Raw genomic sequence first — 22,583 nt, 5'->3', positions numbered from 1 at the left:
AGCATGGATTACTTTTGTAAAGAGAGGGGGGAAAAACAAAGAGTTGAATTATTTCCTCAAGGGAAGAAATAAAAAAAAGAAACAAACAAATAAAGCTGGTCCAGATTTATTCACTGTCTTTGGGTGAAAGGTTTCAGTGTAATTCCACGGTGAATGCATTTCAGATTCTGGGAGTCTGGGCAAGGACGATATTTAGTCCGAAGGAACCAAAATGATTGTGCTCACATAGAGAGACTGCGACGCACCATGTGTCCCTTCTGCCATCCTTATTCTGGTCTCTTGATTGTCCCTTTGGCTACTGCTGCTGTTCCTCAACCTTGGCTGATGGATTAGAACCAGCAGATTTCCCATTCCGTTCTCTTGCCTCATAGGCTGCCCATTTCAGAAGGCACTACAACACGGTGGTAAAGAGCTTGGCTTTTGGAGTTCGGGGTCCCTGGGTTCAAATCCCGACTTCTCACTCTCCTGTGTGACTGGGAAATTTGCTGCTCCTTTTAGGGCCTCTGTTTCCTCGTTTGAAAAAATGATGATAATCTTAGAGAACCTGCTTCATAGGGTCTTTGGAATGATGAAAAGAGATAAGTATAGAAAGTGTTGGGAATAGTAAATCAATAAACAAATATCATCTATTATTATTGTCACGGTGTCCTATCAATTCTTCCTTGGTAGGATCTCTCCCATCTATCTTCTGCCTGATAAACTCCTACCCATCCTTCAAGGCCTGATTCAGATGCCATCACCATGAAATCTCCTCTCTTCTCTTCCCACACGCCTAAAACCGATTAACACTGTCTTGTCAGAGATCCTGTGTGCACTGGGTATGCAGCTTCACGACTGCACGTTATACTCTGGTTTGCTTGTCTGTCTCCTTCACAGATCCTGAGCTCCTGCAGGGCAGCCGCCCTGTTCTATTCATCTCAGATCCTCAGCACTTACCTCAGTGTCAGGCCCAGAGTTTGAATACAAATAGTAAACTTTTTTCAAATTGAATTAACCCATCCCCGCCTCTATGACCCCAGGCCTGGCGTCTTTAGTTCGTGGTGCAACTATGGTAACAGCTTCCTAACTGGTCTCCTCACCTCTTCTCTCCCGGCTCCAATCCAGGCTAACATTTGAGTCCCACAGTCTTTGCTCAAAACCCTTCAAGGACAGAGTAGAACTGTAGGATGTGGAGCCAAACCTGGGTTTTAGCTCTAGTTTTCCCATAGCTTGATGTGATCCTAAGCACACTGCTTTTTCTCTCTAAGCCTTAGCTTCTTCATCTGTACAATAGAGGCAATAATCTCCTCCCACAGGGCAGTAGAGTGGACTCAATGAAAAATGCATGTGAAATGCATCAACATAACCCAAATGTTAGATATTATTACTTCCGTTATTTCTGAGAGGCATTGTACACTGGGGAAGAAGGAAAGAGTATCTGAAAGTCTCTGTCCTGGAACTTCAACTACATCATGAATGGCCCTGTGATCTTGAGCAGGTTTCTCCAGTTACACATAGAGGTGAGCTCTCACCTGGGGTCCTGTTTCCTCCATAAACTGCATTTAATATGCCTTTTGTGAGACCAAGCCCCAAGACAAAAGGGCAAAGACTCTTCTTTACCCTTAAAATTAAATACAAATATCAGAGAACATCGTGCCGTCCTTTACAACTTATGGAGCACTTTCATATCCGCCATAGGATTTGAAAAAGTCTGTAATGGGAAGAAATCACAGCCAAATATTAACAATGATAATCTCTGGATGCTGGAATTGGGCATGATTTTAATTTTATTTGTGTTTTCCTAAACCTTCAAAATCTTCTGCAATTTTAGAGACGATGGTTGCACAACATTGTGAATGAAGTAATTGCCACTCTATTGTACATAAACTGTACAATTTTATGTTATGTGAATTTCCCCTCATTAAAATTCTTCGATACACATGCATGATTTTATAATCATTTATTAAAATGTGGTTTGAGGCGAGAACAAAAAAAGATTCTTAAGGCTCAAAAGCAGTTCAGTTAGCTGACACTCTCCCCCACCCACTTACCAAGTCACAGTCCCAGGCCGCTAGCCTGCAGTGCGCTCCTCCGACCACCAGGGGTCTCTGCAAATCCCCTGCATCACCCCACGCTGGCGAGCGACTTCTCTTGCGCCTTTGAAGCGTGTGTGCGTGCGAAAGGCGTGGCCCCAGATGGTCGGTCGCTCGGCCGGCAGGCGTGCTGCCCGCCCCCGAGCCTGCACTGGGCGCATCTCTGCGCCTCCGAGTGGCCTACCGCCACTGGTCCTTGCCGGTCCCTCCAGTTCCCCCACCACGGACCCACCCTTCTCCCGTTGGGGCCGGTCCCCGACTTCCATCTCCCCACGTATAACCGTGGCATCCTCTTGCCCGCTGTCCTCTGCCCCGCTCTGCGCCACCTAGGGTCCTCGTCCCTGAACCTCGGCCCCATGGCGCTGCAGGCGCTGCAGAGCTCGGGGGTGGGCTTACGAAAGATCCTGTCTCACTTCCCTGAGGAGCTGAGTCTGGCTTTCGCCTACGGCTCCGGGGTGTACCGCCAGGCGGGGGCCAATTCCAACCAGAAGGTGAGCCCGGCCCCCGGCCAGCCCCACGCTGGGAATCGGCCTGTTCTCACGAGTTCCCGTTTCCTTGGATCCTTCCAGAGGCCTTGAGCTGCCTGTCCGCTCTGCGCGCTCCACGTATCAACTAGCAAAGTACAAACCGTTCGAAAGTGTTCCTAGTGTACCGACAGCGTTAGCTGGGTTTTGAAGTTTACGAGTCCATTTCGGTCTAGAGCGGCAGATGAAGTTATACCGAGGGAAAAGCTGATGCAGAAGCAAGAAAAAAAAAGGAAAAGATACTTGCCAGGTGCTAGTTCCGTGTTCTCAGCCTTGGCAGAACATTGGAGTTTTCAGGGAAGCTTTAAAAAATTCTACCTGTGGAGATTCTGATTTAATTGGCCCGGGATGAGGCCTGGGCTTCAGGAATTTAAAAAACCTTCTAGGTAATTTAAATGCACAGCCGAGCTTGAAAGTCACACGTGTAGCTGTAGGAGAAAATATAAAATGATCCGCTTGACTTCAGGAAGCCGACAGACTGGTTGTAGGGCCAGAGTAGGTGCAGTGAAGTTAACAGCCAAAGTTAGTGGGTAACCAGTATGTTTATCCATGCTGAGGACATTTAACAAGAGTCTGTTTAGGACTAGGCGCTGTAAGGCTTCAGAGTTGGCTGAGCACAATGGCAGTGAGGGTGCAGTTTTCTTTGTTATCCCAGATTTTGTTTTTCTGTAGAGGAAAAAAGCTCTTGCTTTCAAAGTAGAGACAAGATTCAAGACATAGCAGAAGAATAGAAGGCAAATGTTTTCCACTTAAATGAGGCTATTGACTTTCTCTGGCAAGGCTTTAGAGCTTTTGTTGAATTAACATAAAAGGAGCAAGAGTCTGAATAGAGATATTTTGTGTGTGTATAACTCACATTCTGAACTGGATTTCTACTTGCTATAGTTCATGCACAGCCTAACAGTTCACTGTCATCTTTAATAAACGAAGGGAATGAAAGTGCGCAGATTCCAATAGGGCCTCCTGGATTTGGATACCTGGCTGTAATCTGTCTTCTGGTTAAAGTTTGCCTGTTTACTTCCTGGTGAGGCCATCTACACTGTTGCTTGGATTTCCTGTTTTCCACATATAGTAGTGTTTTGCTTGTCTTTAAATTGACAGCATGTGAGAAATTGTAGATAGGTATATAAGAAATTATAGGTTATTATAGGCTAGTTATTCTTCCTGACATACATTAACATAATTATAAATTTTTTAAAAACATATCCACCCCAGATCTTTAGTATCACCAGTGGTTTGTGGATCACACTATAGGAAACTCAGAGCAGGTCTTAGCCACCTGATTCTATAGCTGCCTCTTTATCTTTCCATGAACGTTTTCCTTTGAGCAGACCTGGAATTCCCTCCAACAAAAGGTCCTTCCTTCTCTTTCCCTCACCCTCATTCCCTACAAGTTAACAAGTCTTGTAGAGTCTAACACCTAAGTCTGTCTCACATCAGTGCCTCAGTGCCTTAGTTAATATCTTTTCATTTCTCACCTGGAATCTTGCACTTAGCCTCCATGTGGTTTCCCTATCCTTAGTCTCTCCTCCCTCCAATGAGCTCTTCTGCAGGAAAATTTCTTAGCATGGCAACCAGCCTCCCTCTCTGGTCCCATCTCCTACCACTCTCTGCCAGTGTTCTGTTCCAGCCATAAGCAAACTAAAAGCATCCCCCAGAACTTGTCCTGCTCTCATATCCACAGGAGCATTTTCCTCTAACAGGGCTCCCTTGCCTTCCCCATGCTTCTAATACTTCCACCAAGCCTGCTTAACTCTTGCACATTCTTCAAGACTCAGATTTATCAGTCTTGAATGTAATTTTATAGGAAAATTTCTCCTTCCTGTTCTCCTGGCCTCATTCTGAATGAAGTTAGTACATTTTGCATTCCTCTATCAAGTCAGATCAGTGATAATTTGTCTGTTCTTCCCAGGAGACCCTGAGCTCTTTACTTCTACCCCAGGACCTATCAGAGCTCATTGTAGGTGCTTAGTGAGTGGTTGGTGAATGGGTGAGAGTTAAACTAACTTATTTCCCTTTACATAATTCTTTATAGAGCTTACCCATAGGCTGTTACTCGGTCTGGAAGACAAGTGAAGCACATTTAGCTGAAAGGCAGTGTAGCATAGTGGTTAGGCACTCAGACTTTGGAACCAGACTGCTTATGTCTGCTGCTCACTAGCTATGTGTCCTTGGGCAAGGAACTTACTTTGTGCCTTGGTTTCCTTTCCTATAAAATTGGGATAGTAACTACCTACTTGTAGGATTGTTTTGAAGATAAAGTGAGTTACTGTACATGTAATATACAAAGTGTTGAGAAGAGTGCTGGCGCCACAACACGTGTTAAGTCAGCGTTGCTGTTATTATTTGAATTGATGAAAACAGAGCTCAGATTGGTTCCAGAGACTTGCTTAAATTTCTGATGAGAACCCCAGATCTCCTGTTAATCATAATGGCATAGAATTTTAGAGCTTTCCACTCTATCTAGGTGCCTTTCTAGGAATTAAAACTAAAATCGTTCTCTTTTTTCACCTCCCAGGATGCCATGCTGGACTTTGTGTTCACAGTAGACAACCCTGTTGCATGGCATTCAAAGAACCTGAAGAAAAATTGGAACCATTACTCTTTCCTAAAAGTTTTTGGGCCAAAGATTATCACAACTGTCCAGAATAACTATGGCGCTGGAGTTTACTACAATACACTGATCATGTGCGATGGGAGGGTAAGTGACTTCCAGCCTTTGTCTTAACTTGGGTGGTTGTTAACCTTTGTTATTAGAACACCAGCTAAACATGTATGTTCTGGCAGTCAGGAAATGTTCACACTCCCGCTGGATGTCTTGAACTCAGGAACAGAGTAATAACTGGAGTCCTCATCTTCTCTTGACTGTGATTGTAGTGTGAGAAGGTGGTGAGGCATGACTTTCTTAATTTTTTGTCTTTGGCCAAGTGGTTCTCAAATTTTGGTGTGCATTAAAATCCCCTGGAGTGCCTGTTGGATACACAGGTTGCTGGGCCTCACCCCCAGAGTTTCTGATTCAGTAGCTCTGGGGTGGGGTTTGAGGGTTTGCATTTTTTTTTGTTGTTTTGTGAGGAAAATCAGCCCTGAGCTAACATCCGTGCTAATCCTCCTCTTTTTGCTGAGGAAGACCAGCTCTGAGCTAACATCTATTGCCAATCCTCCTCCTTTTTTTTTCCCCAAAGCCCCAGCAGATAGTTGTATGTCATAGCTGCACATCCTTCTAGTTGCTGTATCCACAGCATGGCCGGAGAAGCAGTGCGTCGGTGCGCACCCGGATCCGAACCCGGGCCGCCAGTAGCGGAGTGCATGCACTTAACCGCTAAGCCATGGGGCCGGCCCCTGCATTTTTTTTAATTGAGATATAATTGTCATATAACATTGTGTTAGTTTTAGCGTACAACAGTGATTTGATATGTGTATATTGCAAGTGATCACCACAATAAGTTTAGTTGACACCCATCACCACACATAGTTACAAATTTTTTTTTTTGTGATGAGAACTTTTAAGATTTACTCTTAGAGTGTACGTGTATATCAGCTCATCAGGTTGTATGCCTTAAATATATATGATTTTTGATTGTCAAATATACCTCAGTAAAGCTGGAAACATCTTTTAAAAAAATCAATTCTCTGCTAAAAAAAAAAAAAGATTTACTTTCTTAGCAACGAGGATTTGCATTTCTAAGAAGCTTCCAAATGATGCTGATGCTGCTGGTCTGAAAAACAGTTTGAGAACCGCTGATTTGGTCAGTGGGAGGAATAGGCAGGCCCGTTAAGGATCAGGGTGGAGATTAATGTTATGTGTACGGGGGGCAGACACTCCCAATAGAAAGTTGGAAGTGAAGAAGGTATCATCAGTAGTTGGGAGCATGTGGTGCCAAGTGATAGGAACCTCTTGGTGCCAGCAGGTGGGTGGAATTTAATGATGGGGTGTTGGAGAGCAGGTAGAATGCACGGATCCCAGCAGAGAGTTGTCTGACAGCAGAAACCCTGCCAAACTGTCTTTCAGATGAAGGGGTCCAATCTCTAAGAGAGCTCTCAAAAACTAGGCAGGACCCTAGCCTAAGAGGACCAGTGGGGGGCTGTCAGATGCCTCCTAGAGATTAGCTGGGCTAGGGGTGACATACGGGTTCTGCCAGCTGTGGCAACTCTGTTCATGCTGCTGATTGCTCACAGCAGTCAAACTTTGATGTGCAGATGAATCACCTGAGGACCTTGTTGAAATGCAGATTATGATTCAGTTGGTCTGGGATCGAGCCGGAGATTCTGCGTTTTTTTACAAGCTCCCAGGTGATGCTGATGCTACAGATCAGTGGACCACACTTTGAAGGGCAGGAGGTTGGAGTACTGACTTGAGAAGGATTTTGAAGACCTATCTGAACTTGGCAGGATTGAGTGCTATGATTAATTGGTGATGTCTGCATAGCCTTTGAGCCACATATTTACTTTCCTGGTTGAAGTCCAGTCCTGTTCCAACTGTGTTTTGCAGATGAGGAAACCAAGGTTCAGACAGAGGCAATGACTTGCATAAGGTCATTCAGCAAGTTAGTGACAGACTCCCAATTTCCAGGCTGGTGGTGTTTTCATTATGTCCCAGTTGTTACGTGCCTGCAGCAAGAAGGGCTTTCTGCAATGCTGTGGCCAGAGTGGAGGGAAGAAGGTTATTCAGCACAGCCTTCCACATCCACTTCAGTCATGCCAAACACGTAGCTTTGTTCTTTCCCCATAATTAATATTATGCTGAGCCTATCTTTAATTAGTAGTTTCAAACAGTATTACAAGCTCCAGTAGCCAAATGTTTGAGCATAATTATATACCCAAGGGACTGTACTTTTTAATTGAAATTCTTTAGTTAGTTTTTAGATATGTGCAGCCTGAGAAGGCTGTTTGGATACTGAAGTTCAGGAGTGAGTCTGAAGATATTTTTTAAAGCAAATTGGATTTTGTAACCTGGAACAACTACATTCAGGGTTTGTACAAATTACTTTTGAAATGAACTTGACCATAATTCTATGTGTTTAGCACTGATAAAGAGGTTTTATTTTTGGGTATTGCTTTGTAATTATAAAAGTGTTTGAAATAGTAGCAAAAGAGAAATTCACCATGTAAACCATGTCAGTGAAAACTTTTAATTAAAGAAAATTTCTTGGACTTTGTGATGAAACAAACATTGGAAGCCCGGACTGAAATCCAGGGACCTAATTTTGACTCTGCTACTAATGGTGCCACCTTGGTCATGTCATTTATGCTCTCGGAGCCTCAGGTTTCTTATTTCTCAAATGAGAAGCATAAACTGTATCATCACGTCTCAATCTGTCTGTGGTGAAGGACCAGTTTTTTATTTCCAGTCCATTGAGGACCAATACTAGATAGCCTCTAAGAGCCATTCTGCCTTAACATCGCAAGAGCGTAAGTTAAAATAGTGGTCACTGGGCCGGCCCAGTGGCTTAGCGGTTTAGCTTGGGCTCCCCTACTGGTGGCCCAGGTTCGGATCCCGGGCACGCACCGATGCACTGCTTCTCGGGCCATGCTGAGGCCGCGTCCCACATACAGCAACTAGAAGGATGTGCAACTATGACATACAACTATCTACTGGGGCTTTGGGGAGAAAAAGGGGGGAAAAAAGGAGGAGGATTGGCAATAGATGTTAGCTCAGAGCCAGTCTTCCTCAGCAAAAAAAAAATAAAATAAAATAAAAACATAGTGGTCACTTCACCTGGCAGACCTGAGGGGACAAATCAGTCTTGGAAACTAATCCTCTGCAAAGGGTTTTGGTGGAGATGTCTGTTTTCACAAGGTAGGCGTTTTGAGTGACTTCGGAAATCAAGGTACTATTCTAGTCAGAAATTTATTTCCTTATATTTTGCATTTGCATTAGTAAAAATATGGTATTTTGCTCTTTTTCATGTGCATTTCTTTTCTTTTCCAGCTTATCAAATATGGGGTTATTAGCACTAGTACTTTGATTGAAGATCTCCTCAACTGGAATAACTTATACATTGCTGGACGACTCCAAAAGCCAGTGAGTGAGTGTTTTGTTGACTGCCACATTTAAGGACGTCTCTCCTCTCTGAACCTGACCTTACTTTGATCTTTGTGATTGCAGTGAGATGGAACCCCAGGAAGTAGGAGCGAGTTTCAGACTCCTTTTACTTCCTACAGAGTCATGGCCAAACAATATCCAGATATTGCCCGCACGACTCCTGCCCCCTCTCTAAAGATTCTTCAGTTGTCTGAATGAATCAGGCTCAGAGTCGGTCCAGTTAGGCTGGGGGAGGATGGCAGAGGAGGTGCCGAGTGCCTCCGTGGAGCCTCTATCAGCACTACCCAGATCACCTTCTCTTCTAGAATATAAGTGCCATGGGGCACTGTCTGTCCTCTGATGTATCCCAGCAGTACCTGGGACAATGCCTGGTAAGCATTCAGCAAATACTTGTTGAACAAATGAATGAACCAGGTAGTCATTCCAAAGGGAGTAGATTCTGATCCCCTTTATTGCCCTCCTCAGGCTCATGGTGAGATCCTGTCATAACTTCTTCCCTCATTTGGGATACTGGTGGCTCGTGGAGGCTCTCGGGGGTGGGCTTCTCCCTGGGCTCTAATAGAACAGAAAACAAACTAAAACAGGAAAAAAAGTGGGAGAGGACTTGAATTTTTGACAAGTATTTGCAAAGATCACATTTCTTCTTTTTTGCAGATACATAGTCTATTTTCTGAGAAGGTGTCTTTTCATGGTTTAAGAACAATGTGAAATAGTCACAGTGCTAATCTCACAGCAAGGAAAAATTTTCTCTGTGCTGTCGGAGGGTCTCAGCCCCACAAGAGGGTACATGGATTGTTCGCAAGTGTCTCTCAAGACAGTGACTCTGCTGCTGCTCCTTTCATCAGTCATGGCAATAAATTACAGATTTATACAGTCTTAGCTCGCTTGGTTGTGTCATAAAAATCTCTTTATTGATATACATGGGCTGTCAAGAGTCTCTTGCCTCGCCCCTTGGTTTTTTTTTTTTTTTTTTTTAAAGATTTTATTTATTTATTTTTTCCCCCCAAAGCCCCAGTAGATAGTTGTGTGTCATAGCTGCACATCCTTCTAGTTGCTGTATGTGGGAGGCGGCCTCAGCATGGCCGGAGAAGCAGCGCGTCGGTGCGAGCCCGGGATCCGAACCCGGGTCGCCAGCAGTGGAGCGCGCTCACTTAACCACCAAGCCACGGGGCCGGCCCATCGCCCCTTGGTTTTAAAATTTAATAGTATAGCTCATTAAAACATCCAGAAACACTTGCTCTGGGCTTTACAGAGGTATATACATATTTTTGAGTATATCAAGCTATAACCCATTCCATTTGTGCACTTCCCTGTAGGTAATTTTTACTTCAGCAAAATCACTTTTTAGAAAGTCCATAAACAATAGGCTTTATTGTTATTTACTATTAACCAAAAAATTCTCAGTGATAACTATCTTTACACAAACTATATTTACCTCTAGGTGGCAGCAAATATTAATCAAACTTGAACAAATCTGATGAAAACAAAGGATTGGTAGCATTTTGGACCAAAAAAATAGGTGACTGTCTAAAGAAAGAATTGTGATAATATGAGTGAATTCTTTGTTTTCATGTGTTTTTTTGTGTGTGTGTGTGTGAGGAAGATCAGCCCTGAGCTAACATCTGTGCTAATCTTCCTCTTTTTGCTCAGGAAGACCGGCTCTGAGCTAACATCTATTGCCAATCCTCCTCCTTTTTTTCCCCAAAGCCCCAGTAGATAGTTGTATGTCATAGCTGCACATCCTTCTAGTTGCTGTATGTGGGACACGACCTCAGCATGGCCGGAGAAGTGGTGCGTCGGTGCACACCTGGGATCCGAACCTGGACCACCAGTAGAGGAGCGCGCGCACTTAACTGCTAAGCCACGGGGCCGGCCCTGTTTTCATGTGTTTTTAAAAAAGGAGTTATAGGGGCCGGCCCCGTGGCTTGGTGGTTAAGTGAGCGCGCTCCACTGCTGGCGACCCGGGTTCGGATCCCGGGCTCGCACCGACGCGCTGCTTCTCCGGCCATGCTGAGGCCGCGTCCCACATACAGCAACTAGAAGGCTGTGCAGCTATGACACACAACTATCTACTGGGGCTTTGGGGGGAAAAAATAAAAAATAAATAAATAAAATCTTTAAAAAAGGAGTTATGTTAAATTATATTGTCTGAAGCTCTAAAATTTTCTTCCATATTGCAAATAGAATAGAATTTCTCAATCACTAGCAATTTAAGTCTTTAAAAGGAATAAACAGAGGGTATTTGAGAACTCTCTGTACTTTCCATTCAGTTTTGCTGTGATCTAAAACTGCTCTAAAAAATAAAGTTTATTAATAAAAGAAAAAAAAAAAGAAATATAAAGGAGTACCTTGCTTAAAAAGATGGACATTTCTGGAAAAAGTTGAGTGTAAATTAAATTTCTATCATACTTTACCATTAACTTACCTCATAATTCAGGAGTTAACCCATTTTTATTTCTAGTGCAGACCTAAGTTTCTGAGTCATTTTCCAAGTATAAAACCATGAAATTTTAAGTATTTAATAGAACCTTGTGATCAATCCTTTTTTAAGTCAAAGGAACTATAAAGTAATGTTAATAGTCATTTCGCTAATTTATTTAACATAAGTTTAGATTTTTATATTTCATATTGTTTTAGCATGTAGATAATTTGGCTTGAATTTTTAGTGTTCATGTTGACATGCAGTGGTATTTTGCCACACTAAGATTCTAATTTAATATATTCATTGCAATATATTTTCTCTTATTTGCTAGTAATATGGCTTTTTTAGTAGCTTTATTGAGATATAATTCACATACCATACAATTCAGCCATTTAAAGTGTACAATTAGTGGTTTTTAGTATAGTCACAGTTTTGCAACCATCACTATATTGTAGCTTTATTGATTTACTTTTTGTAAATAGAAAAATCCGAATGGTATAAAAGAATTGGAAAACCTGGCTTACTAATCTTGGCTCTGCCCAGCTGTGAGCAAATCTTTGGGCCTCTAGCCTTTGAAATGCAAAAATTGCGCCATTCATTTTCTTATTCAAAAGACAACTGTTTCTTCTCTGTGTATGCCAGAGGAATAAAATAACACCACATTGCTTGTCCTGGAAGAGCCCACAGTGCAACAGGTAGATAATTAATAAGTTTTCATCCAACTCTAATGTTCATTGTTTCTTCTCAGTCCTCAAAGGGTGACCATTTAGAAAAATTAGGCTTTCTGATCATTTGTAATGAAAACTTCTACGAAAGTGTCATTTGGTTAGTGGTTGAGTATTTCAAGACTAGGTAGGGCTGTGTTCTTTGTAACTGTAACTTCACTCTTTGCAATTCAAGTACTGTCTCCATGTGACCTGTATTATAGAGACCACATGTGACTTTCTCTTTTTCTCTATCTTGAAAGGTACTCACAAATCTCTTGAGCTGGGCTTTTGAAAGTCGCTTCAAGCGTTGCCCCTTCCTCTCTTCAGTAAAGACTTTCTCCTTGGCAGTAGTGCTAATGCTATCTATGCGGTTCAGGTCGGGGCATTCCCAGTAAGACACAAACAGCTATTCACAAATCTGAGGGCTTTCTTTTTTTCTTAGGCCTCTCTGGCAGTGTCCCAAGAGTTCACTGGCTTTTCATTCTGAACAACAAATAACAGTGCTGCTGAGACAAGTTCCTAGTTCACCTCACGCTGGAGAACCAGATCAGCACAGTAGCAGAGTCTTCTGAATTGACATTTTTCCTTTGAGTAAGGATGCTTTTATTTTCACTCTCTTAACCTTAAATAGCAGACTGCTTTTCTGCAACCTAAGTAGAACAATTTTCTTGGAGAACAAGAGGCATTTCATTAAATAGGAAGATTTCCCCAAGCTCATGCTTTTCTTTGCATCTTTCATTTGTTATTGTCTCAAAATAGCTTCTCTTTTCATTGAGTTTCTGTAAAAGCCACCAGAAAAAAGAGAGGATGAAGAATTATTGAGCAGGACCTGGAGGTAAAGAGGCTTCACAGGCTTGTGGAAGGAGCTCTGGACAAATCAGGGACCTTTGTCCTCATCCAGTGTGCCACTGCATCTTGTGGGGAAATCTTTTAACCCTCGGTGCCTCAGATTCCCTGTCAGTAAGATGAGGAAGTTGCCCTCCTAGATCCATGATTCTGTATGGAATACAGGTTTGGGAAAGTTATTCAAGGAATAAACACAGGAGTTATTTTAGGATCCCACCATTTGTTTTAATCATCTTTCAAGATAAGAAGTTAACCAGAACAGACCCCTAACTGAATGCATGAGAATAATTCAAAATATTTAGAGCTGGATTTACCAAGTATAAGGGTGTTACCCTGATTTTTGCCATCAACTCATTATGCAGCCTTGGGCAAGTCATGCTACTGGGCTGCTCCTTGGTTTTGCTTTCTGCAGATGATTGCAATAATACTAAACTCACCCAAATACTGAAAGGCTTAATTAAGGACTAGTGAATCCTTGTAATTACAAAGGAGGAGGTAGTAATATTGAATAAAGTGGCTTACTTACCATATGAGAGGTTTTTATGTTATAAATAAATATTCACTTAGAAAAAAAGTAGGGACAAAAGTAAAGAATTTAGGTTCTTAAGCCTGATTTATAAAATAGTTATGTTTTATAACGTTGCTTTTTACAATTAAGAAAAAAAAGAAGAAACTATACTTTGAGATATACGTCATTCTCTTTCCTTGCTGTCTGATAGAATTTTAATTTGGAGTTTCTCCTAGTGTATGTGTCTTTTATGTGTCATCTTAATTTTGTCAGAAATTGTCTCTATTTGACAAATAAAAGGCAACTTAAGCCCTATTTTCTAGAATAGGAGGACAATTTGGTGACAGCACTAAATGGTTTAGATGTGGTGGATACATTTCAGATATATGTGAGTCCTTATTAGAGACTTCTAGACCCTTTCCTTTAGAAAATCAGTCAGAAGCAGCATGATGGTTTAAAAAGATTACGGCGGGAGTGTCAATTGGCACAACCACTCTGAAGAGCAATTTGGCAATTCTACTTCCAAGTATTTACCTTAGAGCAGTGGTTCTCAAAATGTGGTCCCTGGACTAGCAGTATCAACATAACCTGGGAACTGGTAAGAAATGTACATTTTCAGACCTCACCCAGGCCTGCTGAATCAGGAACTCTGGAGGATGGGCCTAATAAGATGTTTTAACAAGCCCTCCAGGTGATTCCGATGCTCGCTAAAGGTGAGAACCTCTGGCCCAGAGAGACTCTTGCATTGTGCACCCAGCAACACACGAGGAAGCTCTCTTCAGCTAAGAGTTCATATGCAGTATCTCATTTAATCTTCCCAGCAATCTTATGAGCTTGATTCTAAACCCCATTTTACTGATAAAGAATTATGCCGTAGTCACAGAGCTAGAAGGAGATGGAGCTGGGACTTGAACACATTCTCTTAAGTACAGTGCAGTCTTTAAAACCGATAATCTCGGAGCAGACTAGAGCAATTTTTGGGGAAATTTTAATGGATTCGGGGCAAGTCAACAACAGCAGTTTCTGCTCTGTATTCAGGAGAAAAATCCTTTTTATTGATTAAGGCATTCACTTGTGCGTTAGGTACTTTACATTTATTATCTCATTCAGTCTTTATAACAATTCTTTGATGCACGTCTGTTATCCACATTTTATAGATGAGGACTTAAGTTCAGAGAAGTCAAGTAATTTGCCCAGATTCACACAGCTAGTAAATACCTGGACTTGAGCCCATACCTGTCCCTAAAACCTATGCTCTTTGTGCTGTAGCTAATTTTCCTTAGTCAAATTCAAAATCAGTTCAAAATAGAGCACGAACTGCTCAGGTTATGTATGGATAAGAACAGAGGTGAGTTCTAAATAAAGAAGTGAAATGCCTTTGTCCACCATAAAATTAAGTGAAGAACAATGAGGTTATAAAATAAAAAATATTAAATTTCCCAAAGGACATTTATTCCATTTCTGCTGACTTCTTTTACAAAACCCATGGAAAATTTCTTCATTTAAGAGAAATATTTAGGGGCCAGCCCGGTGGCACAAGCAGTTAAGTGCACGCGCTCTGCTTGTTCGCCGGTTCGCCGGTTCGGATCCCGGCCGCGCACCGATGCACTGCTTGGCAAAGCCATGCTGTGGCAGCATCCCATATAAAGTGGAAGAAGATGGGCACGGATGTTAGCTCAGGGCCAGTCTTCCTCAGCAAAAAGAGGAGTATTGGCAGATGTTAGCTCAGGGCTGATACTCCTCACACACACACAAAAAAAGAAATATTTATTTTGTTTTCTGTGTCATGATTTTTCTAATTTTGGCATAAAACAGGAAACTCGGGTTGCTTATCAGAATAATAATTATTTCATATCAACTGGCCTAATACTCCAAGATCTTCAGGGCTAAAGGTTTGGGACATCTCCAGTGCATGTGTAAACACATAGCTTGACCAATACTCTGCTTCTGGAATTTTTCTTCTGAATGTTCTGCTTTTTTCAGGTAAAAATCATAGCAATGAGTGAGAATGTTGCTCTGAGGTCAGCCCTTGATAAAAATCTGAAGAGTGCTGTGACGGCTGCTTTCCTTATGCTCCCCGAAAGCTTTTCTGAAGAAGACCTCTTCATCGAGATCGCCGGGCTCTCCTATTCAGGTTAGTAAATTTGATGCCCATATCTTCTGCAAGAAGGAGATCTGTTGTTTGAAAGCCCTGCAAACATCCTGCCGCCTCACCCTGCACTGGAGCTGCAGCAACCGTAGTTCTGAATCCCATCACTTCCTGTGTAGGTTATTGCAGGAACCTTGTGATTTGCCTCCTTGCCTCCAAGGTCTCTTCCTTTCCACATCTGTACATAGATTACCCCAGGGTAATCTTTTTATTGTTGTTGTTAATTTTTATTTTGAAACAATTTCAAACTTAAAGTTTCCGTAATAATAAGACAACTCTCATATACCCTTTCTCCAGATTTACCAATTTCAACATTTCATCACATTTGTTTTAGTATTCTTTCTGTATCGGTGGTTTTCAAGCTTTAGTGTGCATCAGAATCCCCTGGAGGCTTGGTAAAACAGACTACTGGGCCTACCCCCAGACAACTGATTTAGTAGGTCTGGGATGGGGCCCCAAAATTTATATTTCTAGGAGGTTGCTGGGTGATGCTGATGATCCTCCAGGGATCCCACTTTGAGAACCACTGCTCTCCTTGTATGTGTAAAAACACTGTATTATGTATTTTTTTCTGGACTATTTGAGAGTAGGTCACACATAGCATGTCCCCTTTAGACCATATTCTTCTGTATGTTTCCTAAGAACAAGGACATTCTCTTACATAACCGCAGTACAGTATCCAATTCAGGAAGTTTAACATCAATACAGTGTTTTTATCGAATTGATGATCCATTTTCCAAATTATTGTCCCAATAATGTCCTTTATAGTATTTGTTTCCCTCAGGTACATGGTCCAGTCAAGGATCATGTATTGTATTTAGATGCCATGTCTCTTTTCTCTTGTAATCTGGAACGCTTCCTTTGTCTTATATGACATTCACATTTTTGAAGTCTACAGACCAGTGACGTTAGCATCCTGATAAGCAGGGTCTTCTCCCTTCTAAGCAGTCTTTGGGGAGACATTTGAAGATCATGCAAATATGTTGCTTCTTATCAAACTTTCCCTCCTAAGGTTGAGCATCCATTAATGATTCTTGCTTGAACCGGTCTGACTATGATGGTTACAAAATGGTGACCTTCCAACTCTCTCTTCCTCCACATTAAGGAAAAGCTTTCCCTTCTTCCCCATTCATTTATTTATTTATCTAAAGATTAACTTTGTTTCCCTTTCCCCTTAAATCGGTTGTGTTCCTCAGAGATGTCAGGGGCCCCCTCCAAGGGCAAGGAGAAAGCTGAGAGGATAGAACCCCTGCCTCACCCTTGCTGCAACCAGAGGAGTGCTTGCTGATCTGTTCAATATGTTAAGGATCCATGTAAAATTTCATTTACAAAAAAGTAGTCTGCTACTTAAAAAATAGTTTGAAAACCACTATCTTAAATAATTATCCTCTTTCCCAACTTTTAAGTGTGAGTCGAACTCTATGCTCAAAATATTGCAGAAGCAGTTTACTCATTTTCTGAATCTCTGTACAGATAAGATTTCATGGAAATGTAATGCTGAAAGAGACCTTAAAGGTCTTGTTCTTCAGTCTTTCCCAAAATGCAGCTAGCATGACCACAGCTGTAATTGCAACACTGGGGAGAAAGGAAGTGGAATAACCTCAGTCTTTGGTTGCTTCCAGCTTCACGTGGCAACATCCCTGCCTTTCAGCAAAGGGTGGAGGGGCAAAGAGTGGTGTGGCTGTGTACCAGAATGAATGGGCCTGCATGCGGCATGTGGGAAAAGGGGGTCTCTTTGTTAGGGTCATTCCCTCCCCACACTCCCCTGTGGAAAAAGATGGATGGGAGCCTTTTATTGACTTTGTGGGAGAAGGTGCCGGACTCTTCTCTACTTTGCCCGCAACACTACCACTTGTCTGTTTTTTCCCGCGTAATCAACATCAGCATAGTGTTAGGTGGAGTCTAGGAGTTCTCTATAAATTCTGAACATTGATTAAAGAAGTTTATTGACTCACATAACTGCTTTTACCTATTTTCAGACCTTAAGTTAGCATTTAAGGTGCTATCAATCTTTAGCTGATTTTTGCTTTGCCTCCTGGAAGGACTACGTTTTATATTCCTGGTTTAGCCTGGGCTGTGAGGCATGCACAAATTGTTCAGTAAATACTTGCTGACTCATAACAGAATCATCCCCTGTTTAGTTTCTTTTATAATATTTATTAAGGGCTGCTGTATAGTAACACAGTACCAGACGCAGATAAGTAGGTAAGTAGGTAGGTGCGTAGATAGATAGATCGTTTATTCCATCATTGAATCCTCGCACAACAGCCCTATTTATTTATTTATTTATTCAGTTTTTTTTTTTCCCCCCAAAGCCCCAGCAGACAGTTGTATGTCATAGGTTCACATCCTTTTAGTTGCTGTACGTGGGACTCGGCCTCACGTTGGACGGAGAAGTGGTGCCTCGGGGCGCGCCCGGGATCCGAACCCAGGCCGCCAGCATCAGAGTGCGCGCACTTAACCGCTAAGCCACGGAGCCGGCCCACAACAGCCCTATTTATTCAACAGATATTTATTGTGTGCCTTCCACATGCCACACTGTGCTAGGCCCTAGGTGTACCCTAGTGAACAGGACACGAGTGAAACTCCTCGTGGAGTTTATCTTCTTTTAGGAGAGTCAGACAATAAAGAAGCAATAAAGTAATTTCAGTGCTGTGAAGAGAAGAAAATGAATCAAGATGAGGGCAGGGCTGTCTTTACAATGGATAGACAGGAAGGGCCCTCTGAGGTGATGATAGCTGAGCTAAGATCTAAATAGTGATACGGAGTCAGCCCTGGGCTGTTGGGAGAAGAGCAGTCAGAGAAAGTGAGTTGCTCCCTAAGAGCCCAGTTTCAGACCTTGGTGTGTCTGACTCCAGCTTTCTCAGCCTCCAGTCTCTCCCATTTCTCATCTAGTCTCCTCTTGTATTCTTGCCATTAGGTTTTTTTATTGCTTAACCCTGATTTGGATCTGAGAATTTGGCCAAATATCCTACATTACTCATTTCAGTGAGGTTGGCTTCTTTTTACTGCAAAACTTAGAACACAGTACTTGGCAAATCCTCTCTAGAGGGAACTGATTCCAACTCTGTGCAGTCCCTAGCTCATGAATGAGACATTTTCCAACACGTCTTCTATAAGCCGGTTGTTTAGAACTGGGAACATATTTTCCCATTGAAACAACGTTATGCGTGATGGTGTTCCTAAGGCAGGACACGGTATAATTAATGGTTACCTAGTCCATAATATGATGGAACTAGACTGGAATAGTGAGGCCAGGGAAGGATCTAGGCCCTGCAGGTGAATATCTTTCCTAGGAATGAGACTTGCCCCAGGTGATGTGTTGATAAGGCAAGCTTTTCCTCCTGCCTTTCCTAGGCTTCTGAGAACCCAGTATCCGAACTGATGGGCTTCTATGCCTTTGACAAACCACCCAAACCTCCCAAGCTCTCAGAATATTCCAAACTTCAAATTATCCACCAATCTCATTTTCATTTACTTTGACATTTATTTTCCACCTATTTCTAGTTGAGAGATAATATGTTGTCCTTAACCTGTGAAGTTCAACATTTCTCCCTGGAAGGGTGGGGAGAGGGGAGGGAGGGACAGAGAAAGCAGTGTCTCTCCATGTTATTGGACAAGTGCCTGCCAGTAATTACTGGCAGAGGCAAGATCTATCGGTATTACTAATAGTGATAATAACCCCTTACGTTTTATGTAGTATTTAAGGCTCACGTTGACTGCCCTGGGTCAGTATTTATGGCATTACTTGTTGTAAAGGATGGTGAGAAAGGAGTAGGTGGAAGATGAGAGCCTGCAAAATTGGGGAGGAGCAAAGCTTTTCTAATTCTTCAGTTATTCTTAGAAGTCAACATTTAAGTAAGCAGAAAAGGAAAGCCAAATGAACTTTAAAGGGTCACCTTGAACTTTCTTATGTAAATACAAACTATTAACCTGATTAATTTTAGGTAATGAGCCTGGTTTAACATTTATCAAGTGAATCAGCGTCCCATACCTTTTAAAGAATTGAAGATGTAATTTCTGCTCTGAGGAACTTCACATTAACAAACACATGCAGTCACAGTGAGTCAGTGGTAGACTTAAAACGAGCAGCTGTGGAAAAGGCAGGGAGTGTGAAAGAGCATGGCCTGTTTAGGGAAGAAGGAGTAGATTGATGGGACTGAAGTTCATGGCTTTTGGCAGAAGAAATAGCATTTATTATTGTGTGCCAGAAACAACTCGCAATACTTTTGATGTGATAACTGGTTTTGTTATCCTTGTGACAACCCTTTGATTCAGGTGCTGTATTATTGCCCCATTTTACAGGTGAGAAAACTGAGGCCCAGAGCAATTACCGGTCTAAGGTTACTTGTCCAGCATGTTGGTAGGTAGTGGAGCTGGAATTTTAGCCCACACTTTTAACCATTTAACTTCACTGCTTGTGGTATTTTGGAGAAGAGGTTAGACCCAGGCCAGGTTGAGTAGGGCATTGAATACAAACTTAAAAGATATTGGAATTTGACAACCTGTACACAGCTAGGAGCCATAGAAGGTTTCAAGCATGCCAGATGGTCTGAGATTTGTTGTTGTAGAGAAATAATTTTGCCAGCACTGTGCAGGAGGCAGAGAGACCAAAAACGGAAAGGTTTTATTCATTCAGCAGATAATTACGGGTCTCCTATGCCAAGCACTCTTCTAAGCCCCCAGCATCATACTTCATTGATAGTTGGTGCTCAGAAAATGATTGCTGTTGTGACTTATTACTAGTATCATGTATTATTGTTGGCTACATAGGTTTTCCTCAGGTTGAGACACCATTATTTGTTCATTCTTTCAGTGATTGGTGGACACTCAGGTTGGCTTCCTGTATCACTGTATTGTTTATGACACTGCTATGAAATTCTGTGGACAAATTACTTTGGTAGGGAGAAGGGGGAGAAGGGTGGTACTAACTCCCTTGAACATATTCTCCAAAATGGAATTATGTTGTCAGTTATAAAAATTAAAAAACTTGTTACATGTTGACAAATAACTCTTGTCAAAATTAGCAGAATACTTATATCAGGTAGATTGAAACTTGACAGCCCAGATTCATTTGGCCCTTTATGGTCCTTAAGGAGTGCAAAACACCTTCCAGCACTCTCCTGTAAGAGAGAGAATAGGTTTCTTTCAATGCCAGACTGTCTGAACACAGGCTCAGCTCCTTCTAGGAATAAGACAAAGCAGTGAGGAAGTTGCCAGTTGAGTGATTCTTGGAGAAAAAAATTAGAAATGGGTGCCAGCACTCCAAAGTGTGAGTAAACTTCTCCATTTCTGGATCCTGGGAAAAGCTAGTAAAGAAACGTTTTCTCTGGGTGAGAGCTCTTAAGATTTATTCCATGACAGTCACACCGTCTGAAACCTTAGGGTGTCATTGGGAGATCTGCCTGTTGGGGGTTGACTGTTTGAGGAGTCTGGAAGCATTTCTCTGTGCTTGGCATGCTTGGGCTTTTGCTGAAGCCTTCGTTGGAACTCTTTGTACTCAGTAGTCAATTGCTAATTTCTGAGAATGCAGCACTTTTGAAGGGATGTTATCAATAATATCTAATGTTTAAGGATTACTGACTGTCAGATATTGTTTTAAGTGTTTTACAGGTATTTTCTCAATTAATCCCTGAGACTTATAAACTAGTTACTATTATTTCTTCCATTTTACTTTGGAGGATACCGAAGACCAGAGAAGTTAAGTAGCTTGTCCTGGGTTGCATAGCTTGTAAGTGCCAAGCTAGGATTTGAACACAGGCATCTGGTTCTAGAACCTTTGCTCTTAACCCTTCACTGTTCTACCAAGGGTCTGTCTGTTGTGGCAGGTGACATTCCTGGTTCTCCCCTGGGACCCTCTTCCCCCAGGGATCCACGTGGCTCACCACGCCCCACCTCCCCAACTCCCTGTCATCTTTCTCTGCTTGTGTTTTCTCCATAGCTCTTTCTACCATCTGAAATAGTATTTATTTTATTTGTTTGTTGGTTTGTTTGTCTTTGGTTTTTGTTCCACTGCTGAAATGCGGAGGGCAGGAATTTTTGTCTTCTTTTGCTCCCTCTACCCCAATGCTGACAGTAGTACCTAACACGTACTAGGTGCTCAGTAAATACTTACGAATGAATGGATGAGTGGTTGTGATACTGGTTCCTTCCTGAACCAAAATTGTAAAGCTGATTCCTCCCATCCCTCCCTTCACCCATCCATTTTGTGTTCTCTAAAGTGTAGAAAAGAAAAAGTGATTCAGGGGCCGGCCCCGTGGCTTAGTGGTTAAGTGCTCGCGCTCCGATGCTGGTGGCCCGGGTTCGGATCCCGGGCGCACACCGAGGCACCACTTCTCCGTCCATCCTGAGGCCGAGTCCCACATACAGCAACTAGAAGGATGTGCAGCTATGACATACAACTATCTACTGGGGCTTTGGGGGGAAAAAATAAATAAATAAAATCTTGAAAAAAAAAAAAAAGAAAGTGATTCAAATTTATATCACCACGTGCATCAGCCATTTATTCTCATCTCATTCTCTTCCACATGTTAGTGAGTGTGATATGGTGTCTTTTCTGCAGCCATGGAGATATTTTTGAGGATGCATTTTAAATGGTGCATTAGACTGCCTCCTAGAAATACTGTCTTAGTCATTTTTGTTAAAATAAATATTATTTTGTCCACATGCAAAAGAATGAAGTTGGACCCCTAACACACACCATACAAAAAATTAACTCAAAATGGATCATGGATGTAAGAGCTAAACGTATAAAACTCTTAGAAGAGTGACTTTGGGTTAAGCAATGGTTTCTTAAATTATACCCAAAGCACAACAACAAAAGAAAAAATAGATTAATGGGACTATATACAAATTAAACTTTTGGGGCCAGCTCGGAGGCGTAAGCGGTTAAGTGCGTGCACTCCGCTGCGGCGGCCTGGGGTTCACCAGTTCGGATCCCGGGCGTGCACCGACACACCGCTTGTCAAGCCCTGCTGTGGCAGCGTCCCATCTAAAGTGGAGGAAGATGGGCACGGATGTTAGCCCAGGGCTGGTCTTCCTCAGCAAAAAGAGGAGGATTGGCAGATGTTAGCTCAGGGCCGATCTTCCTCACAAAAAAAATAAATAAATAAACTTTTGTGTTGCAAACAACACCTCAAGAAAGTGAAAAGGCAGTCAACAAAATGAGAGAAAATATTTACAATTCATATATCTGATAAGGGACTAGTATCTAGAATATATAAAGAATTATTGGAATGCAATAAAAAGACAGCCTAATTTTAGAAATGGGCAAAGGACTTGAATAGACATTTCTTCAAAAAAGGTGTACAAA

General features: G+C 42.1%; 1 protein-coding gene across 4 annotated transcripts in view; it reads left to right on the top strand.

Annotated features, from left to right (window-relative positions):
• Positions 1 to 2,195: 2,195 nt before the first annotated feature.
• Positions 2,196 to 22,583, top strand: part of TAMM41 (TAM41 mitochondrial translocator assembly and maintenance homolog) — a 44,359-nt gene continuing 23,971 nt past the window's right edge. For 2 of the 4 annotated variants that reach the window (XM_004443162.3, XM_087431520.1), the window contains exons 1-4: positions 2,196 to 2,563; positions 5,115 to 5,297; positions 8,526 to 8,618; positions 15,106 to 15,256. In XM_004443162.3, coding sequence (XP_004443219.1) covers positions 2,429 to 2,563; positions 5,115 to 5,297; positions 8,526 to 8,618; positions 15,106 to 15,256 — 562 coding nt within the window. In that variant the 5' untranslated portion in view covers positions 2,196 to 2,428. Of the gene's footprint in view, positions 2,564 to 5,114; positions 5,298 to 8,525; positions 8,623 to 12,219; positions 12,360 to 15,105; positions 15,257 to 22,583 lie in introns of those variants that run through there. The other 2 variants (XM_087431521.1, XM_087431522.1) reach the window with 2 other exon arrangements.

This window comes from Ceratotherium simum, chromosome 5 (genome assembly GCF_057802395.1).
Source record: "Ceratotherium simum simum isolate JZ-2026a chromosome 5, ASM5780239v1, whole genome shotgun sequence".
Lineage (NCBI taxonomy): Eukaryota > Metazoa > Chordata > Mammalia > Perissodactyla > Rhinocerotidae > Ceratotherium > Ceratotherium simum.
This window is presented reverse-complemented; position numbering and strand designations above follow the sequence as displayed.